At 37.2% G+C, this 24,896-nt stretch overlaps 1 protein-coding gene across 2 annotated transcripts in view; it reads left to right on the plus strand.

Moving 5' to 3' along the window:
- The window catches only part of ALKAL1 (ALK and LTK ligand 1), a 38,731-nt gene extending 24,993 nt beyond the window's left edge, over positions 1-13,738 (plus strand). The window contains exons 3-6 of one of the 2 annotated variants that reach the window (XM_065833100.2): positions 3,770-3,823; positions 7,664-7,744; positions 10,044-10,120; positions 13,100-13,738. In XM_065833100.2, the coding sequence (XP_065689172.1) occupies positions 3,770-3,823; positions 7,664-7,744; positions 10,044-10,108 (200 nt within the window). In that variant the 3' untranslated portion in view covers positions 10,109-10,120; positions 13,100-13,738. The remainder of the gene's footprint in view (positions 1-3,769; positions 3,824-7,663; positions 7,745-10,043; positions 10,121-13,099) is intronic. The other variant, XM_071805536.1, reaches the window with a different exon arrangement.
- The last annotated feature ends 11,158 nt before the right edge of the window (positions 13,739-24,896 follow it).

The raw sequence follows: 24,896 nt of genomic DNA on the forward strand, positions 1-24,896 counted from the left end.
CCAAGCCAACAAACTGATGTATGGATTTAGCTTATTTCAGTGCCACAAGCGCAGTTCTTATTTATGCTACAGAAGGATATGCTGTCACAACTTTGCAGTCTGATCAGACAAAACAGAGAGACTGAAAGAACAGAAAAGTAAAAAGCCTCATCCAACATGAGTGAACAATGTCTTATACTGCAGGGTGAGCATATGCCTGAGCCCAGAGCTCTGGCCTATTTAGTCTTCTACCTCTCTTAATCATGTCCAAATTAGTGAAAAATTAAACATTCATGTCAGCTACCAGGTGCTGAATAACAACTGAAAAGTGCACAGAATAATTTTCTAGGGAATTAGCTTAACAAAAGTGATTTAAATCAGGTTTGGAAAGTTTACAACAAAATGAAAGAGTGGGGAGCTGGAGCAGCTGTGGTTCACTGCTGCTTAGCTCAGACCTTGCTAGCTCTCCCAATCATCTCTTTTTTCCCAGCATGGTATAAAACCCAAGCAGATCCTGTCATCTTTTACCCAAAGGCATGAGACCTTCTGTGTAGTGTCACAACTTGAGAAAATTAACTATATGGACAGGTTAGAAAATTTGCAGTATAAACTTCACCATTCTGTTCTATGAAACAGGGCTGGAAAATCCTCTCAATTTGTCTTGTCCCTAGATTTTTACCATAAATATTGCTAGCATTTTAGACAGAAGATCCAGTAAAAGATCTACCCTATCACCATATGATAGTTGTCCATGGCCATTGCTGTCTGTGGAAGGGGTGTAGTATGGACAACATTTTGCCCAAAATGAGTAATTTTCTAAGGACACACATAGAGATGTGTATCTAATGTGTGTCTTGCCTGATGTAAATAAGAAACTAATCCTTGAACTACGATTATTTATGATTATAAACCAAGATTATACCCAGGATGAACCCAGAGTCAATAGCAAACGTGCCTTTTAACTCAGATTTACTCTCTCTGGTGAGCAGTGCAGATTTTGTAAGCCTGGGCACAAGAATGACACAGTTCAAATATTCTCTCAGCTGATTAAAAACAATCAGTTACTTTATCCCATGGGGTATTTACTCGCTGCATTTTATTAGTTTGTGTAACATGGTCTTGAGGCAAGAATGCGTTGAATATACCCACTCCACTCAATATTTCCTGTTCATGTGGGTTTCACACATAAAATATTTTATTATTTTATTTTCCTGTTTCGTGTTTTTGCCCAGTGTGACTTCCAAGTGTTTTTATTTTAGTAATGCTTTGCCAATCTATCTCATTGTATCCATGTTTCTGCTTTTTGCTTGTGAAATTAATGTGTCAAGGGAATTTAAATGCATTCTGAGAATGTGAGTGTAAATTGTGAGAATTGATATTAAACTCTCCTAATAGATGATATGTGACTGGAGCAACTAAGAGTTTGTTAGAAGACAAGAAAAGCTGGCCTAGACATTTTGTCCTGATAATTTTTCACTGCCTCATAAAAGCATCCTGTGCAGACTTGGGATCTTGCTCCTGGCTGCAGCGTGATGTAGTTGGGAGTCAGTGATACATATCCTGTTCCAAAAATATGTTCATTACTTTGATTGAAACACGAAATACTTTGAGAACTCAGCCTCAAAGTTATTTACAGATAGGAGGGCTTGGCTATGCTGCTGGAAGATGAAGAATGTTACTCTTTGTGTTGGACAACTCATAGTAGAGGTGGAGTTGTCCCTGCCATTAGAGCCAGTGGACAGAAGTGTTCCACTAATCTGTGCTGCCTGTGATTTTTATACAAATGAGCTTGGGTTGTCTTTGTGGAGGGCTAGGGGCTCACTGATTGTGTTTTACCAAGCAAATGCAGTATACTATGAAGAAAAACGGAACGCATTAAGAGAGCTGAACCATGGGCACATGTTGAAAAGCTGGTTATTGCCTGGAGGGATGGCAGCCACAGCAGGGGAGGGACAGGCACACAGTCAGTATCATTCAGCCACTCACCAACACACAGCTGACCCAGTTTTCCCTATTGGGGCAAGCGTAGCCGGCTGGCATGAACCTTGGGACAATGTAGGTTACTCGTGGGAAGCAGAGCCTGCAGCAATCCTTCTCAGTCTTACCGACACAGCTACAGCTGCAATTTCATGCTTGCAATGCCTAGCTCCTTGCCTGAGCATCAAATCTGTATCCTGTTTTACCTTATGTGCATTTAGGGGTGAGGTTTTGACTGTATACTGTATTATAGACTTTTCCTAAAGAATTTTATGGGGCAAAGGTAGCTACTGTTCCTACAGCAAATTCTATAGACTTTGAAAGGACCTGGCTCTAAATGTTCTCTATCAGAGGAAGAACGGCCTGTTTTTAGCCCAGCCTTCACCAGGCGTTGGTTATTTGTCAGTACTGGTCCACTTGAGGCATCTCATTCAAAACTCATGTAGATTGCTTCGCTATTTTGGCTTTTTGTATGCTTCATTCTATGTATTTGTAAACTACCTGACATTTCATGTCACTAAAATTCTAAGCTTGATTAATAAGAGGTGGCATTTCATTTGCGATAAGGAAACAAGTTAAAACTGAGATTTCAAAAAAATCTTAAATAAATTGGGTCCACTAACCTTGCTGAGTTGCAGTAAGACTTCAGCATTTTAGCTTAAAATCCCAGCCTAAAAATACACTCATGTAACCTCTCAAAAACTGCCTAAGACAGTAAAAAATATTTTGGCAGATAACCAACATCTTCCTGTAGTGTGAAAGGAAACTTGCTCTCTTCTAAGCTAAATGTTATTTCAGATGAGGAATTGAGGGGGGAAAAAAAGAAAAAAAGAGTAGGACTATACAAAGATTTTCAATTATATTAGTGGTAAGGAAATATTTTTAGTGAATAACTTTAGCTGCAGGTCCTAATGTGGCAAGTTAATCATGTTCCTTCTGTTAGTGCTAAGAAAGGCATTTCTTTTGAATTTAACATGACACACAACTGTCATATACAGTCACTGTCTGAAATAATCACTGCAGTCACGCAAGATATTTTTTGATACAGTTTTTCAGTGGAAAATCTGTGACATTGAGGGAAAATGTACTAATTCTGAGAATATTTTCTTGCATCAAAAGTTTCCGTGATAAGCCAGAGGCAGCATCACACTGCAAAAAAAGAATAGCGAGTATAGTTTTTGTGTTAGCTCCAGTTTCTGTTCTACCTGATTCCTTTGGCTGTTCTGAGACTTATATTTTCTCTTATACTTTTTGGAAAATTACTATGTAGGGAAAGGGAATTTTTTAAAATCCACAGCAGTTTTCCTAGGAGAGTAGTGCTATTTTTTGACTAACAGTGCAATGGCAATATGGATCACCCGTATCTATCTTATGGTCTGAAAGAGAATTCTCCTCAGTTACCTGTTATTTCAAAGCCCAAAATATGGTATTTAGTTCATATTTATCTAGGTATTTTACATAATTGTCTCAGGTAGTCAAATGTTTGTCATATTATTCTAATTTATTTCTTATTTATATAAATATTTATAAAATATAGCTCAAATCAGACCTAAGATGTATAGAAATGATTGTCAGAAAATCTGATAGAGTGTATTGTAGCATCACCATTTGGTATTCAGCTGTGAATTACCTGAAACATCTCACAATGTTGTTTACACACATTAGCGTAGAAACAAAACAAATAATGAAAATCAATTTCATAGTTAATTTAGGAAGCTACTGGGTCTCTTTACAGCAGACATCATGGCATATTATGCTTTCAGAGTTTTTTTTGTAATTCCTATATTACATACATTTTTTCTTCTCTCCATAGAGATTTTGCCAAGAGATTCCAGTCTAAAAGACAAATTCATAAAACATTTTACAGGTAAGGCAGCTGCTTGCTCTTAATTTACCTACATATGCATATTCTAAGTAGCCATAAGAGTCACACCATTAGCTTTTTTTGAGGTTCTGCACCGAGTTTAACATTTGTAAAGTTAAATTTGCATTTTTTAGAACTAGAAGTTTTTCCAGACTCTAATTAAGTTTAAGTTTGAGTCTCTCTTTGAATAGACTAAAATATCTTTCAAAACATGGTAAGTTAAAACATTCGTGATTTAAAACCTATGGTTTCATTTCTATCATCCTATTATTGCATGTTGATTCGCACCTACACTACAAGTTCAATAGTTTCAGGTACTGAATGTATATGTCTGTATGTCATAGATACTGCATTGTATACCTACGTGCAAACAATTTGCAGTATGGTGCTAAAAACGTGATATGCGTGAGCACCTTTCTGCTATCTCTGGCAAGTAATATTTTAATAAAAGAATTCAGTACATTTTTAATATATGTAATTAATATATGTAATTTTTGCATATTTTTTGTCAGTCCTACTGTACTTATTTTTGAATTCACTAATTTTAAAACTCCCCATTGGACTGCATGTATCTTTCAGAAACAGAACTATGTGAATGTTTAAGTTTTCACTGTATCAGGGAAACAATTTTTGTCTTCTGTCTCAAGTTGTACACATGTGGATGCTCATTTTAACAAAGCAATCAAATAGAACAAGGAAGGATTAAACAGTGCAAATTAATCAGAAAAATCATTTGTTATTTCATATATGAAAGCTTAGTGTGATTACACTCAAGTACTCATGCTTGAAAACTGAGATGGAGTTTTATAATGCATTTACTTTTGGGACTTTATTTTGTAAGTGGAAAAATATTGTACCCTGTGAATATAAACAAAGAGTTGCCAACAGCAAGATCCTTGCGCTGATTCTTTTTTCTCCAGTTCCAAATGTTCTGGAATTCAGAAAAGTGAAGGTTTCAGAGTATGACACTGCAAATCTGTAGATAATTTTAAATGTTACTGGGATTAGTAAAACTAAAAACTAGAAAAACTAGAAAAATAGTTGGCAGAAGGAGCATGAAAAACAGATTTGGAAAATGCATTTCCCCTTGCTGGAAATTGCAGGCAGTCCTTCTCAAGAAAGGAAAGAATCTGTTGTGTCTTTCACCTGGGGAAGGTGTACTCAATCCTTTAGGACAAGCACAACCTTAAGTAATTTTCTGCCAACTGCTAACTGCCACTTAACAGCATCTACAGGAAACATACCACACCAGCTGGCCCTTGACTCTTACAGTAAACAAGAGCAATTAGGAACCTTACAATTTTCAGTCTATATGAGAAGGAAATGAACATATGGATTCTAACTGTGCTATCCTATGTAGCACAGGAATACTGAAAATTCCTCTCCTGGGAAGACAGGCAAGAAAGATTTGGTTATGTTAATACTCGGTCCATTTCCTTTTCATTTTTAACTTTGGATACTGCTCAGCTACCATAAAAAGCTCTACATAAGAATCTGGAGAAGCTAAATAATGCATACAGAACAAGTTTTATTACTCAAAAACAACAATGAAAAACAACCATGAGTTTTACAGAAGGTATTTTGAGAATACTAAATCATAGGGGGAAAAAAAGAGCAAAAAAGACTTGAAGGCCTGTTTCTGGAGCCATTCATTAAATTAATAGTCCTTTTCTACTTGAGCATCTGTAATCAGAATTGCTGAAATTATTTGACTAGAATTAGTTGGAGTGAATAATGAAAGCAAATTCATTCCAAAATCATTGATGTTTGGTTTAGATTTTCTGCCTACATTGTTTTTTAAATTATGCTCTTAAGATCTCCAGTGATCAGTTTTTCTGCCTGTTTGTTGTTGTTGTTGTTTTCTGCAGCTTTTTTTGGTCCTGTAATCTGTGGGCGTTTTCTTAAAATACAGCCTAACTTTCTTGATTCTGTTCAAATCAAAATCTTTTTTCTGTCAATCTCAGTTACGTAACCTGTTCAGATATAGTTCAGGTATGTTCAAGAGTTAAGACATCCTAAACTAATAAAGTTGTGAAAAATAAAAGAGAAGGAGAAATCAACATTATCTTTACAATCCATTATCTTTACAGTATCAGGGTTAAGAAAATTATTGTACACTTTTAGTATGCCAAGAGTAGTAGACACATTTTAAAGCCAAATAAGAACCACATGTAACAGTCCTCAACTATAGGAAAAATCATAAATAATCTTGTAAGTCATAAAGTTATCTATCAATTCAGCTTGAAAAGCCAGCTGACATAGTGTACTCTGCAAAGCACAAGTAAAATTAACAGACTATTTTTGATGGCAGGGAAGAAAGCTAGAAAACCATATATTATCTAAGGGGATAAGGACTTTATTTAGTGACAAAAGCTGATGTTATCTCCATATATCTTGGATAATTTCAAATTACATACTTTCTCTTGAGCCTAATCAGTCAGATAAAAAATGACAACAATCACCTTGTTCAAAATTGCAAGGACTGCTTTGTGAGTTTGTTTAAAAGCCTATTTGTGGTTGAAATATCTCATTAAATCCACATATTACTGTATACTATATCTAATGTTCAAGTGTGTTCACTAACAGAGAGAGGAATTTTTTCTCAAGCTTGTCATGGTTTGGCTCCACTATCCAGAGATAATTGTCTTGGTATGTTTTACCAGGCTGATAATCCACCTTTCAAGTGATGAAATAAATAAGTTTTGCCCTGAAATGTTTACTGTCTTCCTCTGACAGTGTAGTCAACACACCCTGCTTCTTATGGATCCTTTTGTAGCATTTCTGAAAAAAATCTATTCTTGCTGAGGGTTCCTATTTGTGCTGAATTTAGAGGATGCAAATTAAATTTATTTGGTTCAGTCACTGTCAATTTATGTCAGTGTTTTCTCTCCAAATCACAGAAAACTCGTCCCTAGCTGTCAAGTGGTTATGTTGCTAAGCAGGTTACATGATGCAAATACTGCATTTTTGCTCTGCTTTTCAATTCAGATGCCATCAGTAAGACATTCCCTGGGCCATCAGCAATAATGGAAGGGCTCTTTCACAACTGGTTACCTTTGAGCCACGTTTTGAAGACCAGTGGCTATATACTCTTATCAAATATTAATGCAAGCAGATGACACTGATATCCAGAGAAGGGAGCACAGGCTGGGAAAACAGACACATAGCATGCTACACGCTGGGCACACATGGTTTTGCCTCACCCAAACATTGAAACACATACTGACATACTGCCCCCTGCATGTCTGCACTTTCTTGCTAGGACTACTTTAACAAATCAGGTTTCGTAGATGATATTCAGCTGTCATTTTTCTACCTCAACACCCATGTTGTATATTAAGAACTTCATATACCATCTATGTGCAAACTAGAAGAATTAGTAAGGGAAGCTACTTCATCTTTCCAGGACTTAGAAACTCATATTTGATAAAATGTTGCTTTTATTTATCTTTAGAAATAAAATCTTAATTCCATCTACATTTGAATACTGACTACTGAGCAAACAAAATTCTTTTGTAGTGGCACCATTATATTTTTCACCGTATAAGAAATGTTATTGTTAATTTTGAATTACTGGAATTTCAAGGCTAAACCAGTCCATCATTTCCAAGGGCCATTTTTTTGTTATTCAGACTATGAGCATAATGGCATAGCAATAGTATTTCTTTCTGTTATTTCAGTAGCATTATTATTGTATTGTATCATAATTGTTTACAGTGTAATAAAAGACTAAATGTACATTTGTCAAAACACATGGAAATTCCATGTGTTGATATCATTCATTGAAGCTGCAGAGCAGTGACATTGAAAGCTTGTGGTTAACTCCTGCTTACTCTCAAACAGGGCCAGTCACATTTTCGTCAGAGTGTAGCAAGCACTTTCATCGACTGTATCACAACACAAGGGACTGTTCAACACCAGCTTGTAAGTAGTAATTAACATACCTTGAAATGCCAGCTGAGATACTTGTTTTAAAGAAACTTGCTTTTTCTACTAAGTGTTTGATATGCCGGTCCTTTTGTAACTGTTTAACACTATAGCACAGGATATATCCAAGGTCTTCTAATATACAAAGATTTTCTATCTATGCACTTGCAGCCAGCTGCATATAATGGAGTTCCTTCAAAGTGAGACTAACATAAATGAAATGAGAACTGCACTCTGAAAAAACAGTCTATGCAGAGGGCAGGTATGAAACCATATTCTCCTTCCTGCTCCCTTTAGTTCTGCTTAGTAACTCATGCAATAAGGTAAAACCTGAACAATTCCCTACCTTCTCTTAACCCTCAATAGTATGGTTATAACTTGGTTTTGAGCATTTTTCAGTTTGTGATGATAATTTTCTAATATATGCTCACTCTTAAAAAACAAAAAAAATCGATTATTTCATCATGTCTGTTATTGATGCATGCAGTTCTTATCAAACAATATTCCAGTAAGAGAGCCACAGAAGTTTTACTTTAACACAGCCTGAATGTAATTTTATCAGAAAGACTGAAAAATAAGTGTCCTAAGATGTTATTAAATGGATAAAATAAACAAAACCCCCTGAAACAAACAAAAAAATTCCAAGCAAAATGGAAATCCCTTAAAAATCAGTGTTTCCTAAAGTAACTGATTTTTAAGGGATTTCCATTTTGCTTGGAAATCGTCCTAGAAAGGACAATGGACAATTCAAATAGAGTGGAAAAGAAGCAATACAACTTAATTAGAAACATTGGTGATGTGTAAGTGCGCACTATGGACTGAGGTGCTCTAGAAATTTTCCAGGATTTAACATGAAAAAATAATGACACTTCTTGTCTGCATCACTTAGAAAGATGGTAAGCACTTTTTGTGAGCAGATGAGATGCTCTTTCACCTAAGCTCAGCACCTCAGAGGGTCTGACCATTGAAAGGGGATGGAGCAGCTCTTGTCTCTATCCACCCTTACACTGATCAGAAGTTGGAATGCAGAAATCCATGGCTGATCCTCGAAAGACATACATATAACTTTGTAAGTAGACATATGAGTAGGTTAGACATATATCTATTACATGCTGCATAGCAAAAATACTGTGAATTTTGCATATTGCATACCTTGAATACATGGATCCACATTGTATGGGATTTATTTGGATTTTCCTGTGTTGCCTAAGAAACACAGGCACAATATTTCTCTTCTAATTAAATAACTTTTCTCTAAAATTAAAAACAAACTTGTGGTTAGGACTTTGCGAATAACTGATTTTTAAGATCAACTAGCAAGACAAAATATACAACAAAAAATGCAATTAAAAGTGAAGCAGGGGGTTTTAAATCTATTTTGTCAGCCAAACTCAAAACAATGATTTTCATTCAACCTGAAATGTTCTGTTGATCTGAAAAGAAGAATTAAATCCTCAGAACTGTCTTCACTTTATACAGCAGTCAGGGTTTAGAACATCTATCAAGGCTGATGATAGCCAGGATCTTTTCCAACCCCTTCAGAGGGGTTTGATATTTTCTTTCAGGGACACCTTAGCCACCATAGGTTTTCTAGATGAGCTACTTCTTCTCCTACTAACACAGTTATATTCTGTACAAACATCCCCTGAAGCACCGAATCCAGGTTAGCATTCAGTCTCTTGCTGTTTGTCACAATTTCTATTAAGTTTTATCAAAATATCTATCAAGTAAGGGAAGAAAATGGCACCTAAGCGTTCCTTGTTACCAAAGAACTAGATCTTTGCATCAGAAAGGGTGGCCATTTGAACCAAGGACACCAGTGAGATAGCAAGTAGGACACTAGTATCTCCAGTCTGATGATTAAGAGATTTACTTGACTATGGAAAATATGGATTTCTGTCAATGTTAATACTCAAAGGTACAATAAAAAAGTTTGAAAGAGTCTGACCTCAAACTGCTTCATAGTCTACTGGTTAGAATAGCCTCCCAGTTAGTGAGTTAAATTCCTTAAGATAAAGTTGGGGGCTGAACCTGGACTTCTACAGCTTAGAAGGAAACGATCTGGTGGAAAAATAATTGCTGCCATCACTTATATTTCCTCTAGAGTCCTGTCTAGAATAAGGTTCAATCTAATTTTCCATCTTGCACACATAGTTTCATGATTTTCCATCAGAGAATGATGTCAATGCATAGAGTGCCTGAATTTGTAGTACAAATTCTACATTTAATTTTATGCATTTTTTAGGGTATCTGGCAACTGAGATTCATTATTGCTGTGGGTAATTTTGTTTTATAGATTATAAAAGGTGTGCAAGGTTGCTAACGAGATTAGCAATGAGCCCTTTGTGTACACAGTCCTAAGATGTTTGCTATGTAAGTATCATTTTTCCCACTCATTTTCTTATTTGTTGAATTGTCTAGTGATTTGCTTCACACTTGTACCGTGTTATCAGGTGTGCATATAGTAATGTGGTATTAACAGAGTGGAATGCATCTTAATTCAGGTCTGGCATTGCTGTAAGGACCAACTGGTTCCTCATGGAAATATATAGAAGCACAGACACCTCAGAAGTAGGTCCCACTATAATTTCCTACCAGTCACTGTTGGCACCATAGTCCATAATTATACTCTGGGTCACCTCTTACTGTTCAAACTTTTGAAAAAGGAGCCTGGTTGGTGAAAGATAAAAATGCATGAGGACTTCATCAACATTTATTTCAGGCCTTTCCATAAGAGGGTTTTGTTGTTAATCCGTGGAAGAAGCAGAATATCTTGGTCTGCCAATGCAATCTTCATAGATAATGTATCACTTTATTCATCTTTGGGACCACTTTTCATTTCCAAATTGTCTTCTAACAATTTCTCTAAAGTTAATAACACTTTATGGTGGTGGAAGTAAACTGAACATAAAGACATGACAAATCTGAAGGCTTCAAGGAACAGGCTGTGGAAGGAACCAGTCCATCCTTGTTTATGAAAAGCATATTAAATGTGTTAATTAAACAGCATTGTCACTGATAAAGGCAACATCTTCAAGTTAGTTGTTTTCTCCGTTTGTCTGAGTATCAGTAAGATGGTTGCACTTCCAACAGTAATTTGAAAATCTGCACTGGCTATTATTGACCAATAAAATATATAAAATTAGTGAATTTAATTTATTCAAAATTCTTCGAAGATGGTTTCCTTTCACCACCTCCTCCTGACAAATACTGTAAACTTGAGGTTTGAGGAAGTTGAGTATGTCACTTCTTCCTGCTTCAAGACTTCAATTCATACTAATCAAGAATAAGAAAGGAAGAGCAGGATATGAGTCAGTGTTAGCTGATTTGATTTCCAAGTGGAGGTGGGATTCATTCTGGTGGCTGTGAGAAAATGCTTTGAAGAATATGGTGATATTCCAGTGCTGAGGAAAAATGACCTCATTTATTTACCTTCTTATTTTATTTTTTTAACTGTTTTCAGTCTATTGGGGTCCTTGGTTTCCAGGTCTTGCAGGTGGTTTTGAATATATCAGAGACTGAATATAACCAGAGACCTGACTATGGATCTCATTAATTTTCCAGGATCTCCTTTTCATGACTGAGGGTATTTTCTGAATGCCCTTTTCTTTATATTTTTTGTTGTTATTGTTGTTTTGAGGAATCTAAATTCCTCTTTGTTTCTTAGTGTTCTCTTTCAAATCTCAGCTTTCTAAAACCTCCCAGCGCTCTCTCATTTTCTGCACTGTCACCTGTTTAGTCTGTGTTTTTCCCTCATCTGTATCCCTTTGCATCTCTGGGTTGATCGCTCAGGGCTACCAGAAAAGTGTCTGAGTGTTCCAATACTTTTCTCCCTTTTCTTTCAAGAGGGTAAGTCAAAAGATCTGCCTCTATAGTCACAGTACAGAAGCATCCATCTCCTCCTATTTCCATCTTTAAAATAAAAAAGGATCAGAATTTGCTGCAATTTACAAATCCAGGTGTTCCAATTTGCCTGCCAAAAATACGCTCAAAGAGATGACATGTGGGGAGGGAGGGTTTAAATGGTAAGCAATGTTAGCAACTCGTGTGCACCGTGTTCACTTCAAGTTGTATCTAGGCTGACTTTCTATTTACTTCGTTAAAAATAGATAAACCATTAAATTAATAAGTAGAGCTGTGATCTGAGTGTTTCCCAGCTGCCTCTGTGCTCCCTCACCCCGTTCCTCCAACAAGTAGAGTGTTGTTTCCACTAGAGATAAACCAGGCTCAGATCTTCATGTTTACTCATATCCAACATCTTATTGGAATTAAAACATCTTCCTGAGAAAGATGAAGTTGCAGGAGTTGCTCTCCCCTCCAAATAGACAGGACAGCACAGGAGTTATATATGTTCATCCCTCAATAACACTGCATTTCTGGCATGATTCTATGTTTGCTTCTACTCCACCTTTTGGCACAAAAGGATCTGTTTTTCTTACCAGCCTCACACTAGCTTAGAGAGGACAGGGTCATAGTTCCTGCTTCCTGTAAGGGAATTTGCCTTTGCTTTAACATCTGAGAGAGTCTTGGAGATTCTCCACTGCTTTGAAGAAGGAGGCTTTCCCACTCGAAGAACTGATAACTACTTTTAAACATTTCTCTTGCATGTACTAAAATAGCCAGCATTTTCCTCAAAAAAAAAAAAAAAAAAACTGCAATGCTATTATGCAAATATTTTCCACTTCCTCCTGTAAGTGCACGGACACAAAAAGGAAACGTGGTCTATTCCTGTCAGAAGTTAAGTTTTGTCTTGGAAAAGCTGATCTTCCCGCAGGGGTGAGCGGTGAAAGGGGAGCGGTGCGGCCGGTTTCAGCACCATGGAGAAGGGCCGCCGCGGGGGCTCGCGCCGCGCCCCGGGGCGATGCCGAGACAATCGTGCAGGCGGCGGCGCCGCTCCCGGACCAGGGTTCAAAGCTCAACCCTTCCCGGCTGTCATGACTGTTATCCTTCTGGTTTTTGTTTGGTTTGCTTTGCTTTGGTTTGCTTTGGTTTGCTTTGCTTTGATTTGCTTTGGTTTTGGTTTTGGTTTTGCAATTCAGATTCTTGCAAATGAAAGTAAAGCATTTGATGAAACCCAGAATTTAGAAATTCACATGACTACATGCACAGGAAACTTTTATTGTAAGATGCAGCAGCATGGACCGCTTAAACCTCTTAGCATCGATGATGAGGATTTGCCATGGCAAAACTCATTAGTGTTCACAGGAGGGGAAGACCCATTGGCGTTCTGGAGTTAATCTTAAGATGTATGCAACCCACAGGGAATCCCGATTTATAAACAGAATTACACTAAGTGGTCTGCCTCTGTGTTTTGAAACTAGTTATAAAATGGCATGTCCTTTTCTCTTGCAGATTTTCTACTAAGGAGAGAATTCTGATTTGCCAAGAAAGTGCCTTGAAATCTTCCAAGACAGAGAAGACATCTTTTACCTTTTTGATTTACAACATTTTGTTACTAGATGCATTTTATTTTCATATATTTGTCAGACATTCCATATTTGTGTGAAACATTATTTTATTTTAATTTGTAAATTTGTTGCCTATAGTTCAGACAAGCCAATTATTTAAAGACATTGTATATAAAGAATACTAATGATGTACTGATTAAATGTAATAACCGTATGCAGGGAGTTGGTGAAATTTTGCTGTTTCTCTTGTTCCATTGTATTTACATCATTCTGCTCAGGCTCTTACTTTCATTATTTGCACTAACTTGAAATGCAGAAGTCTATGTAACTGAAACCTGAATAAGCTGTAAGTGAGGAAGTTTTACTTGCCATGGAAGATATTTTATATTACGAAGCTTTGTTAATATATGCATATATATTATTGCACATCAGAAAAAATTGCTCAGAAATGCACCTTGCTTTCAGGAACATTTGTATGACTATTCTGGATTTTCATCAGTTACATTTGTACTGGCACTTACGAAAAGAATTGCAAATAATGTAAATATAAAGACTGGAAAACTGCAATGCAGTTTTGGTGGAATAAAGAACATAAAAAATAAAGTATTTTTCAGGAGGAGTTATTTAAATTTATGAAGAGGTTACTTATCTAACATATACATTAAATTTTCCTGTTAAACTTGAAATAATTCTCTATTGGGAACTTGAAACTTGTGCATGCAATTTTTTAGAGCATTTCATTTTCAAGTGGTAAATTATTTTTTTCAGGTGCAAAAATGCATCATGCACCCACTGAGAACAACAGAAACCTTCTGTGAGGATGAAGAGAAAGTAGTAATATAGCCCAGTAGAAAAGAAAATACTTTAAAGCATATCATAAAACCAAGGGGTATAATGAATGAATTTGACTGGTGGCACATCAAGTTTAACTATTTGGCAAGAACTCAAAGCACAATTACTGCATCTTTCTTATTTAAAATCAAATTGAGATGATAACATTTGCTACCCATTTGTCTCAGATCTTTTATTGCAAGTTTATATGATTGCTTTACAAATAACCTAGTATGAAATTAGGCTTTTATGGTCAGGCCTAGAGTAATTGAGAACACACATTGATTACTGTGCCCAAATTGCAATTCTCGTGATTAACTGACTGTTCAAACTAAACCCTCAAATTAGATGTTGCTCTATCCTTTCCCTCAGTGTCAGCTTCATGAGCCCTTTAACTTCATGGCCTGTGCTTTTCCCTCTACAGAATAGCAGGGGAGCTCTGCCCTGGGATTCATTGTCAAATAGCAAACAGCTATTTGTTTTGTTTCTTCTTTCCATATTGTTCGGTGTGTTTCAGCACCAAGATTGTGCAGTTTCCCATGCTGCAGCAGTCAGTCCAGCCCACAGCTTCTGCAGGTACTATCATGTTATGTCTGGGCAACAATATATCACAGCAGCTGTTTGTAACCAGCTCCTTAGTCACATGTGTTAAAGTAGTTGCTCCTTCTGTTCTCCTGTCTAGAAGGTTGCTGTCCTGGGCAATTCGTATTTATTCTTAACATGGTTGTTTTTCAAACTTCTTGCCATCTTTTGTAAGAGCAAAGTTTTCAAGCCTCATTCTAGTCCATGTTGGAGGCAGTATTCATACTGAAGATAGAGTAGCATATGGGAAATCCTAGTGGCTGAACGGTGAGATGGATAATGTTATTTCTCTGTGAGTGACCTACTTATCATTATTTTGGCTATGGAAAAACTTCAGGATGATGTTTAGAAAGTCTAAGACCCTAATGAAATTAACTGTCAGATTCTGAAACATGGCAGTTTTTAACATTTTTATGATGGGTCTCAATAAGATTATGAATTAAAATATTACAAGATGCCTTCCTATAATACCTAAATTCTATGTTTCAAGAAGTCTTTCCCATTCCTATGCCAGAAAGAAAGGCAAAAAATGAAAGTACTGACATCAGAGACTGAGGGAGGAAAAGATCTTATATTTCACCTGCTCTTGAAGAGTTCCTTCATGTTTACACATCCTGAGATTAACTTTTACCTCTCTTACATGAATTGTGCAGCTGTCAGGGCACATTAAGCAGTCATGGTGTATTTACAAGTGATAACCAGTCACAAAAGATAAGAACACTCTTTCTTATCACTGAAGTTTGAACATGCCCAGTCATGCACAGACCCAGGGTACATAACAGACTGGTACAGATCGTAAGTCACCAGCTTATATTTAGTCGCCATCTGAATAACAGGAATGTGTTTTTAATTTTATGTGGTGTCAAACTGTTTTGAGTGGGACTGGATTTCATCAGTTTACAGAGTTGCATGGTATTTTACCAAACAAAATAAGTGTAACCATGATATTGCTTGAATTCTTGCAGTTAATTCATACACAGGCTCAGGGCTGAAGGGTGACACCAAACTGAGTGCCAGTCTTCCGAGGGAACTAGCTTGTTCCCCACTGTTTGATATCATCGGGCCAGGATGGATAACGTTCTTCAGGCCAAATGTAAATTTAATGGACAGCGGCAAAGTAAATGTCACTGCTTTGCTTAAAGAAGGCTTTGGATTGAAAGATTTTTCCAGTCATTTTTCATTATGACTTGAAGGCAGCACTAATAACAACTATCTGAGAGAATTTTCTTTTCAGTTTTCAATTTCAATTATCATTCACTTTGAATAATAACAGGAAGCACTGAGTCACACTCTTTATCTTTTCATCACAATACTGGTTTTTGGAGAAGCAAGGAGCTCGTGGTCTTATTAGCATAAGACAAAGATATGTATTTCACACATGGCTTCTAGCTTATTAGACTAGAACTGAGCTAGAATCTCCCTAGACTCAAGAGATCCTGGGGACCTCACAGTACGGTGAAGACTAATGTGCTTTGAAAGAGAAGTAAGCTTTGTTTTCATATGTGTAAATTATTACTGGAAAGAATAGAGATGAACTCCAGACTGGTTTATGTTTGAAAGGAGGGAATGGTGCTTAGAACTCCCAAAATTAAATTATATGCCTTTAAATTTGTAAACAGAAATGAAATGCAGATACCAATGGAAAAACTTCTCCGAATAAGTCAGGGATGAGGAAAGAAACCTATAGTCTTGACAAAACAAATGATCATGGAAATGACAAAAGCTCCTGCAGATGACTAAAATGTAACACCTAAATAAAAGACATGCTAGAGCTATGGAGGGAGAAATATAGGGAAAAATAGATTAAATCAAAAAGAGGTGAGTCCAAGATGGCATTAATGAATGACAAAATGTATCATGAAGTATACAGATACAAAATTTAAAGCATATATATCTCTTTCCTAATTAAAAAAAATAAATGAAAAGGACTGTAAAATATTTCTGGATGTTCAAGGCAAGCCCAAATGGGAGCTGAAGGGAACTGCTGTCTCAGATGTAGGCTCAGTAACATGAGTACTCTTTCAATGAATAAAACACAGTCCTTTCAGTTTGTTTTAACTTTTCCAGCACAAAATAATGAACTATATTATTATTTAACATTGGTAATACATGCAGTGGGGTGACAGGGAAGAGCAGAGGAAAAGGTATGTGATGTTTTCTCTGTATGTGATGACTCTCTGGTGGACTAGGGAGTGCATATTCGAAGGCATCTTTCCAGCTGAGGCTCTGCCCAGAATAAGAAACTCCAAACCAGAGCCACAATATGTGAAGCTGTTTCAATAAATCTCGCTCACATGAGTGTTTAAGTTTATTAAGACTTTGCTGTCTGAAAGTTACTTGGAATTATTGCTACAGCTGGATTATAACATACTCTCACTGGACCAGTGTTCTTTCCTCCATGGAAATCTCATAACTTATGTCTACTCCATCATGATGATTGCTAGCTTTGAGCCAGAGGAGGTACATGTACGATAATATTTTTGTCATGTGGAATTTTTATTTTTAAATCAACATAAGGTCTAATAATAACTAGCAACATGATATTTGTAAAATATCTCAAGGAAGATGAGACCTCATCAAAACTTCCACTAGAAGAAGCTGTTTGTGTGCTAAATCTGTCATTCCTAAATAGAATTCCTGACACCTGTTAACTAAAGGAAAGACAACGGTAACAAAAAGACTTGGAGGCAACCTTGAGTCTTGACTCACTCTCTTCAAGATTTAGCAGTCTTCCTCACTGATAAAAGTTAGATTAATTTATATTATTTCTGACATCTAATGGTAGGAAAGAAGGGACTTGGAGAATGGGGAGAAAAAGAGGGTCTTTCAGATGAGACTTACAAAATCAGTAACATCACAGCTTTTAACCAAGATATTCCAATCCCATTACATGTTTTGGAAAATGCATTTCTGTGTTTCTGTGGCTGTTGTCTTTTCTAAAAGAGATATGCTCTCTACCTTTTTGCAATCTCCCAATGCAAACTCAGGTATGCAAATGAAGAAAAAAGTGTAGTTTCTTTTAATAGGCTGCCAGTCCAGAAAAACAGAGGATTAGAAGTGGGAGGAGAAAATGCTTATTCACTTCATTGCCTCATAGTTTATGAGATCCTAACTGACAACAACTATATTAGGGGCACAACATTCAGTAAGGACTCTTACTGTTTTCCCCCTCCAAAGTCCAGACATATTTATCCATATGAGTTTTATGTACTAGACTGAGTGAATTCAAGCAGCTGCTCTTGAAGAGGCAGTATGTGCACTTTTCTCATTCTAATGAAGTATATAATTTCCACAATGTCGCTTATATTTTGTCTTCTATGTTCTATATATTCTATATTTTGTCTATGTAGAATGCAATGGCACATTTAGACAGGTTACAAATAGCTAACAGACTCATTTTAAAAGAATTGTCAATGACAACTCATTATTAATTAAGAGAGTTTTTGAAAAGGGGCTACACACAAATTAATGTTTTTAAGCCTATTAGATATTTTTGATTTATGATTTGGAAGTATGAAGTTATTGATGGTAACAACTATGTTAAGTAATCGCAAACATGTGGCAATCATGAATTATTTGATGCCCAGGTTGATTTATAAGATAGGCCTGCTTTAATATCACTTTAATATTAGGAGAACTAAGGCTACACATCTAGAAATATGGCACAGACCATATATACAGAATAAAGGATTACATCCTGAAAACTCTGTGAAAGTTCTAGGTTCATATTAGGTATGCTAATAAGCTTTTTACTGAGGTACAAAAGTGGCGCTGCCTTTGTAATATTTTGTATCACAGTGTTTATCTTACCTTTATAGCTATATCTGTATCTTAACCATCCCGCTCCAACATATGTCAATTTGTTGCATAAGTAGAGAAAGAGCAGGGAAGAAATACAAATGTCTGGGAGTTGGAAAGTATGTGTTAGAATGACAGAATCAAGGGGCTCAGTCTGATTTTTAAAAGCTATGAAGTAATGAATAGATTTCCATGTTTAATTACTTTCCCAAGGGAAAGGCACAAAAGGAGTTCATAAATTTCTACGGAGAGGTACAATAAAGACGAAAAGCTGGAAGATGGTGTTATGCAGATTCAAATTTGGAATGGTCCTAAACCACTAATCATCTGTTCAAAAAATTAATGTATTGAAGTACATTAGATTCTCTAAAAACATTGAAAAGAATTAAAGATGGAGATTTTTTTTAAATGTACTGAGTCAATTCATAAATTATTAAGTTTAGTAAGTAGCTAAACATATTAAGATGTCTTGGCTTGCAACACATAAAATAATCTAGCAATTCTTTCTGGCCTTAAACCCTATGCATTTCACTCTGCTTTTTTCTTTTCAAATAGGGGTCCAGGAGGAGACTGGCAATAGCTATATTCTATAATTATGTAGTCCTTCCTGTGCAACATGATCTCCCTGCCCTTTTCTTCAAGAAAATGTAGTTTTATTGATACTGTACTTTTACCATCCAAATAACCTTGATGTGTCTGGCGTTTCATATCCAAAGACACTTCTACTGAGAACCACTTTGTTATTCCACAGTAAAGAACGAAAACTATTTTGATTGACATTCCTCCTTCCCTATTCCCTAGACTATTAAAGTTAAAGATGTTTCCTGACAACTTTGTTCTGGGCATGGAACAGACACCAACAAGCCAAATATCCCTCTTATATGACTGAGTTAATACGTAATGACGCATCGTGAAGTTTTGGTTTTCCCTTTTAGGGGCTGTGTATGTGATGGGACATCAGAGAGAGGAAAAACTGTTCTATGTGATTTAAATTTTTCTGAAGTTGACAGAACACAGTGAAAGTTTCTTTCTTATTTAAAACACTTCCATGCTTTTCCAACATTATTCTAATACTATACTTGTAAGTCTTTTGTAGCTGATTATGAGCAGCTATGTGAGCCCTGTACAATTGCTATGGAGAGAGAAATGGAAAAGGTTCTCTGTGGTGATCCAAACTAGAAAATACCCAGGAATTCTTGCTGAGGATGAAACTAGGCTATGATTTAAAATGCCAGTCCAAGAACTTTGTAACAAATAAAGTCTCCTGATATTTAAAAGAGTTTTATGGATTTGTTCTGTCTTGTTTTCTCTGTCTGCCTTCCCCTAATATGACATACCTAAAAAGAAATATAACAGTTTTGGCCTAACTGGTCACTATCAAATAGCATCACTGGCAACAATAAGTATTGCCGATGAATAGCAAGGTGATATTTTATGCACTGAATTTATAAATGTCACCATCACATGGGCAAATGTTTCTGATGTCTAGCACAAAAATAGAGAAATAAGGGAGTCATGCTAGCACTATTTACTTTGGCTGTCATGGAATAGGCTATGCATTTTCCATGCTGAACTTACTCTACATAGAAGTCTGCTAATGTCTCGAACAGTTCCCACAGTCTTGGCTTGTGATGAAAGTAACCTTCTCTCTGTGTCCTGCATGACCTGCTTCCCTGCCAAATCTGAGTCTCTGAATGCCAAAGATCTGTGCCATATATCCTTTGTATATCTGAATCACAACAAGGATCAGCTGATATAAAACATGAGGAGACAGGAAGGACATGTTCGCAAGAGCCTTGTGACTGCAGGGGGCAGATTTGCACTAATTCATGTCAGCGGTGTGTGTCTTCAAAGAATGTGAAGCTATGGTTCTGTGAAGAATAAGCATATCACATTAGCATTATGTTTATGCCATCTGGGACTCAGCAGCACTTGTCCACAATGTTTACAGTGCCAGACCTATTCTGCAACAGCAACACATGTGTCTCAACCCTTTGATTTAGTGCAGAATTAGATCGTCACTTAGGAAAATGTTCTCTTCTGTGCCATTGATGTGATTTCAAAACCAATCACTGCAGTTACACAGATTACTCCAGTGCTCTGGATCATCAGGGTTGACTGTGTTGTCTTATGAAGGATATTCTGACATGTCAGAAAACTGCAAGAACAGGTAGACAGTCTGAAAACAATAGCATAGTGTGTATTTTAACATATCATTAAACAACCTTTTGTGTGACGTATGACAAGTTCCATACAAGTCTTCTCGTAAGCTGTGCAGAATTAGTGCTTTCTGTTGTACTTCTGTCTTGTTATGTGCTATTGTCAACCAGAACTACCTGAGCACACTGCACAGTGATACTCTCATATAAGGATCACCACTGGCCTATTCCTACTGACAGTTCATGTGATGCAAACATTCCTCGGAATAGATCACCAAAGTGCTAGTGAGCTGCTAGAAAGAACATATAGTACCTAAATTGAAGTCCTGTGTTTGCTTAGCTATTACCTATTGCAGGAAGAATTTCCTTGTTCAGGTGTGACCAGGAAATGCTAAATGTTCTAGCTGTGATTTCCAAGGTACCATTTGCCCTTCAAAGTAATATGGATTTATCTGGGCAGCTTGGAGCACATTCCTGTTATGTCTTTAGCAGAGATGGACAAATTAGAGTCTAATTTGAAAATGGTAAGGAAGTTTAGGAAATTAATTTGTACAACAGACAGATCTTAACAGCCTGATACTTTGTCTTCAGATAAACCTAATTAAGCATAGGAGAGCCAAGTCCTATGTCTGTATAGGAGAGTTGCTGTTCAGTATCAAAAGCTACCTGAACATGGTCCAAAAATTTCTTCAGTTTGCCAGTGTACCTAGAAATTATTGCTAGTGTAGCCCATGCTGTGGGTTCTCAAAAGGAAGCCAATTATTTTGTAACTGATTTTCTGGAAAATCCTTGGTGTTCTTGTGAAAAAGAAGTAATAACACTTGTTTCTTGTATTTGTACTACTCTGTATACTTTATTTTATCTGTTTGATAGTTCTCTAGCTATAGATAATCTTTGAAATCACAACTTGTTTTTTTCTGTGCTTTTCCTTATTCTTATTTTCTTATTTTCATTTGTGTTACTTGTTGAATAATTCATTATTATTTGTAAGGCAGTAAAATTACTTTTTCCAAAGTCCCCAGATAGTTTAGGTTAAACTTTCAGTAACATCACCCAAATTGTTGCTCTTCTTGAGAAAGGTGTAAATTCTGATAGCACTTAGTTACTTTTGTGACTTATTGTTTTGCCCAAAATCAGTTAGCAAGGCTGGTAAAATAATTCGGGCAATGCTTCTTTTGTTTATATTTCTATCCTCAAAAACAATGCTTCAAATGCTATACACCGAGATGTTCATAAACATTCTCTAAGTAGCAGCATTGCTGGATAATGTTGAGTTTACTCATTGGATTTGGTAATGTGCTTAGGGTTGAATGTAACCCATCTGAAACAAGAGATAGATAGTAAAAAAAAAAAAAAAGAGGAAGAAGTGGAGACATTCCAGGAGTGCACCCAAACCTCAAATCTACAATCAAACTGGAAAAGCTTTCTCTTTCCATTGATAAGTAAGAAGTTTGCAATGAAAACAGTCTTCTCTCAAAGTGATTAAGCTGGATAGATTAATCCTGGTGTTGATGTGTGAAAAAGAGATGCAAAATTACTGGTATCATGAGGAATATGAAAAAGGTGGAGGAAGGAGGATAGAGGATTTTGTGGGTTGATGTGAAATTGTTCTATTTGAAGTGGAAGAAGTAGGGGACAACATCAAAAGTTGTAAAATATGGAACAGTGAAGCAAATTGTTTCCATTTGTAAGGAGAATGTTACATTCATGATGCCATTTGATACAGTGGCTGTGTGTGTAAGGTTGTAAAGTATGTTCTGTTTCAGTATTCACAGTTGTTGCTGGGGAATTTTTGGTTCGTTGGTGGGTTTTTTCTTTTTTTTCTTGGTTTGGTTTGGTTGTTTTTGGTTTGATTTTCTTCTTTTTTTGGTGGGGGGTCTTGCATAGAACAGAAGCTTTAATGCAGGTGAGGAAGGTGTGGTGATAGATGATGGCAAAGCAGTGGATGTGGTTTATCTTGATTTCAGTAAAGTATTTGACACAGTCTCCCACAACGTCCTCACAACTAAACTGAGGAAGTGTGGTCTGGACGATTGGGTAGTGAGGTTGAATGTGAACTGGTTGAAGGAAAGAAGCCAGAGAGTCGCAGTCAATGGGGCAGAGTCTAGCTGGAGGCCTGTATCTAGTGGAGTGCCTCAAGGGTCAGTACTGGGACCAGTACTATTCAATATACTCATCAATGACTTATATTTGAGGGAATAGAGTGTACTATCAGCAAGCTGGTAGGAGTGGCTAATGCACCAAAAGGCTGTGCTGCCATCTAGTGAGACCTGGACAGGCTGGAGAGTTTGACGGGGAAAAATGTAATGAAATATAACAAGGGCAAGTGTAGAGTATTGCATCTGGGTAAGAACAACCCCAGGTTCCAGTATATGTTGGGGAACGACCTGTTGGAGAACAGTGTAGGGGAAAGGGACCTGGGCATCCTAGTGGACAGCAGGATGACCATGAGTCAGCACTGTGCTACTGTGGCCAGGAAGGCCAATGGTATCCTGGGGTGTATTAGAAGGGGGGTGGTTAGTAGGTTGAGAGAGGTTCTTCTTCCCCTCTACTCTGCCCTGGTGAGACCACACCTGGAACATTGTGTCCAGTTCTGGGCCCCTCAGTTCAAGAAGGACAGGAAACTGCTGGAGAGAGTCCAGCGCAGAGCCACAAAGATGATTAAGGGAGTGGAGCATTTCCCATATGAGGAAAGGCTGAGGAAGCTGGGTCTCTTTATCTTGGAGGAGACTGAGGGGTGACCTCATTAGTGTTTACAGATATATAAAGGGTGACAACCAGTGATAGCACAAGGGGTAATGGGTACAAAGTGGAACAAAAGGAGGTTCCACATAAATATGAAAAGAAACTTCTTCACAGTGAGGGTGATAAAACACTGGAACAGGCTGCCCAGGGGAGATTGTGGAGTCTCCTTCTCTGGAGACATTCAAAACCCACCTGGACACATTCCTGTGTAACCTCATCTAGGTGTTCCTGCTCTTGCAGGGGGATTGGATTGGATGATCTTTTGGGGTCCCTTCTAGTCCTTTACACTGTAGATTCTGTGATTCTATGTGACTGTGCCAAAAGACTGCATTGCTGGTGGGATGGAAGATGGAGCAAGCAGAAACTGTTTGGGACAGGAATTAAACTAGGGCATAGTGCAAGGAGGGGAGAAGAGAAGCAGAGGACCATGACCTCGGAACTTGCTGAACCTACCTGGGAGGCCAGCCTGTAAGACAAAAGATTATTTATTAATGGTAAAGAGATACTCTCAATGTATACTTCTGGGTGAACAATTCAGGAAAGGAATCACTAGTTGTGGCCAGGGAAAACTGTTAACTACTAAGTGAAAAATCCATTGCTGACACATAATGTTATTGGCAAAATACAACATTTTGCTAGATTAGAGTTGGCACTAGCAGATTCAATGTGTTCTACGTCAATTGATAAAATTGAAATAAATGACAGCGGATGTCTGCTAGGGTTAGGTGGGTAAGTAAAGCTCAAAGAATTACACAGAATTTGTTGTTTCTAGCAGCCAGGAAATGTTGCATGGTATGTCTTGATGCCATTTTAGCCTGGAATATCCAAGCCCAGCTGGTCTGGGTAAGGCTGCCCAAGCCAGAAAGTTAATTTTTCCTTAAAGATGGAGTAGCTTAGAAATAAATACAGTTTGTGGGTTTTTTATTCATATTTTTACCATTGGAAGACTCAAATTTTATTTTTGTGGCTGTCTGAAATGTAGTATTTCTTTCTGCCATAGTATTCATTAGTCTCCATCTTTTTTTTATAACTTAATTTAAATATATATATATAAAATGAGATGTTTGGTTTTGGTTTCCTCAACCATACAATTGAATTTGCTGTCTCTTGAAGGCAAGGTCTTCCAGTTTTCTTGAGTCTGAAATAAGAACACTGCAGACAACCTCATTCACATTTGGTTTTACTGAAATCATGGCAAACTGCTGTAGCTGGTTTGTGTCAAAGTTTCTGGAATCTCTTTCAACTAGCAGAACATCACTACAACTTTTTTCAAATTGCTGTATTGGGGCTGCAGGGCGGTGGCTAGGTTGCTAGAAGCAAAGACAATTGAACAGGACGTGAGAAACTACTGGTCATGACAGAAAGGGTGAGAAACCAGGAAATGCTGCACATGGTGTCATGATGGAGGGCTGGTTTTCACAGGTGGTGGTGGTAGGGTGATATCAGAGCTAGCTGAACCTACAGATAAAGCAAGGGCAGTGCTGGGCACCTGTTGGTGACAACAGCTGTCAAGGTCACCAGCAACCTGTCGTGCCCCATCACCCCATTCTGTCTCAGCTAAACGAGGGGCTGCAGAAACATTCCTGCATGGCACCAAGGGATGTTCCCACTTGCCAGGCCAGCACA

The sequence above is a fragment of the Patagioenas fasciata genome, chromosome 2 (genome assembly GCF_037038585.1).
Source record: "Patagioenas fasciata isolate bPatFas1 chromosome 2, bPatFas1.hap1, whole genome shotgun sequence".
NCBI lineage: Eukaryota > Metazoa > Chordata > Aves > Columbiformes > Columbidae > Patagioenas > Patagioenas fasciata.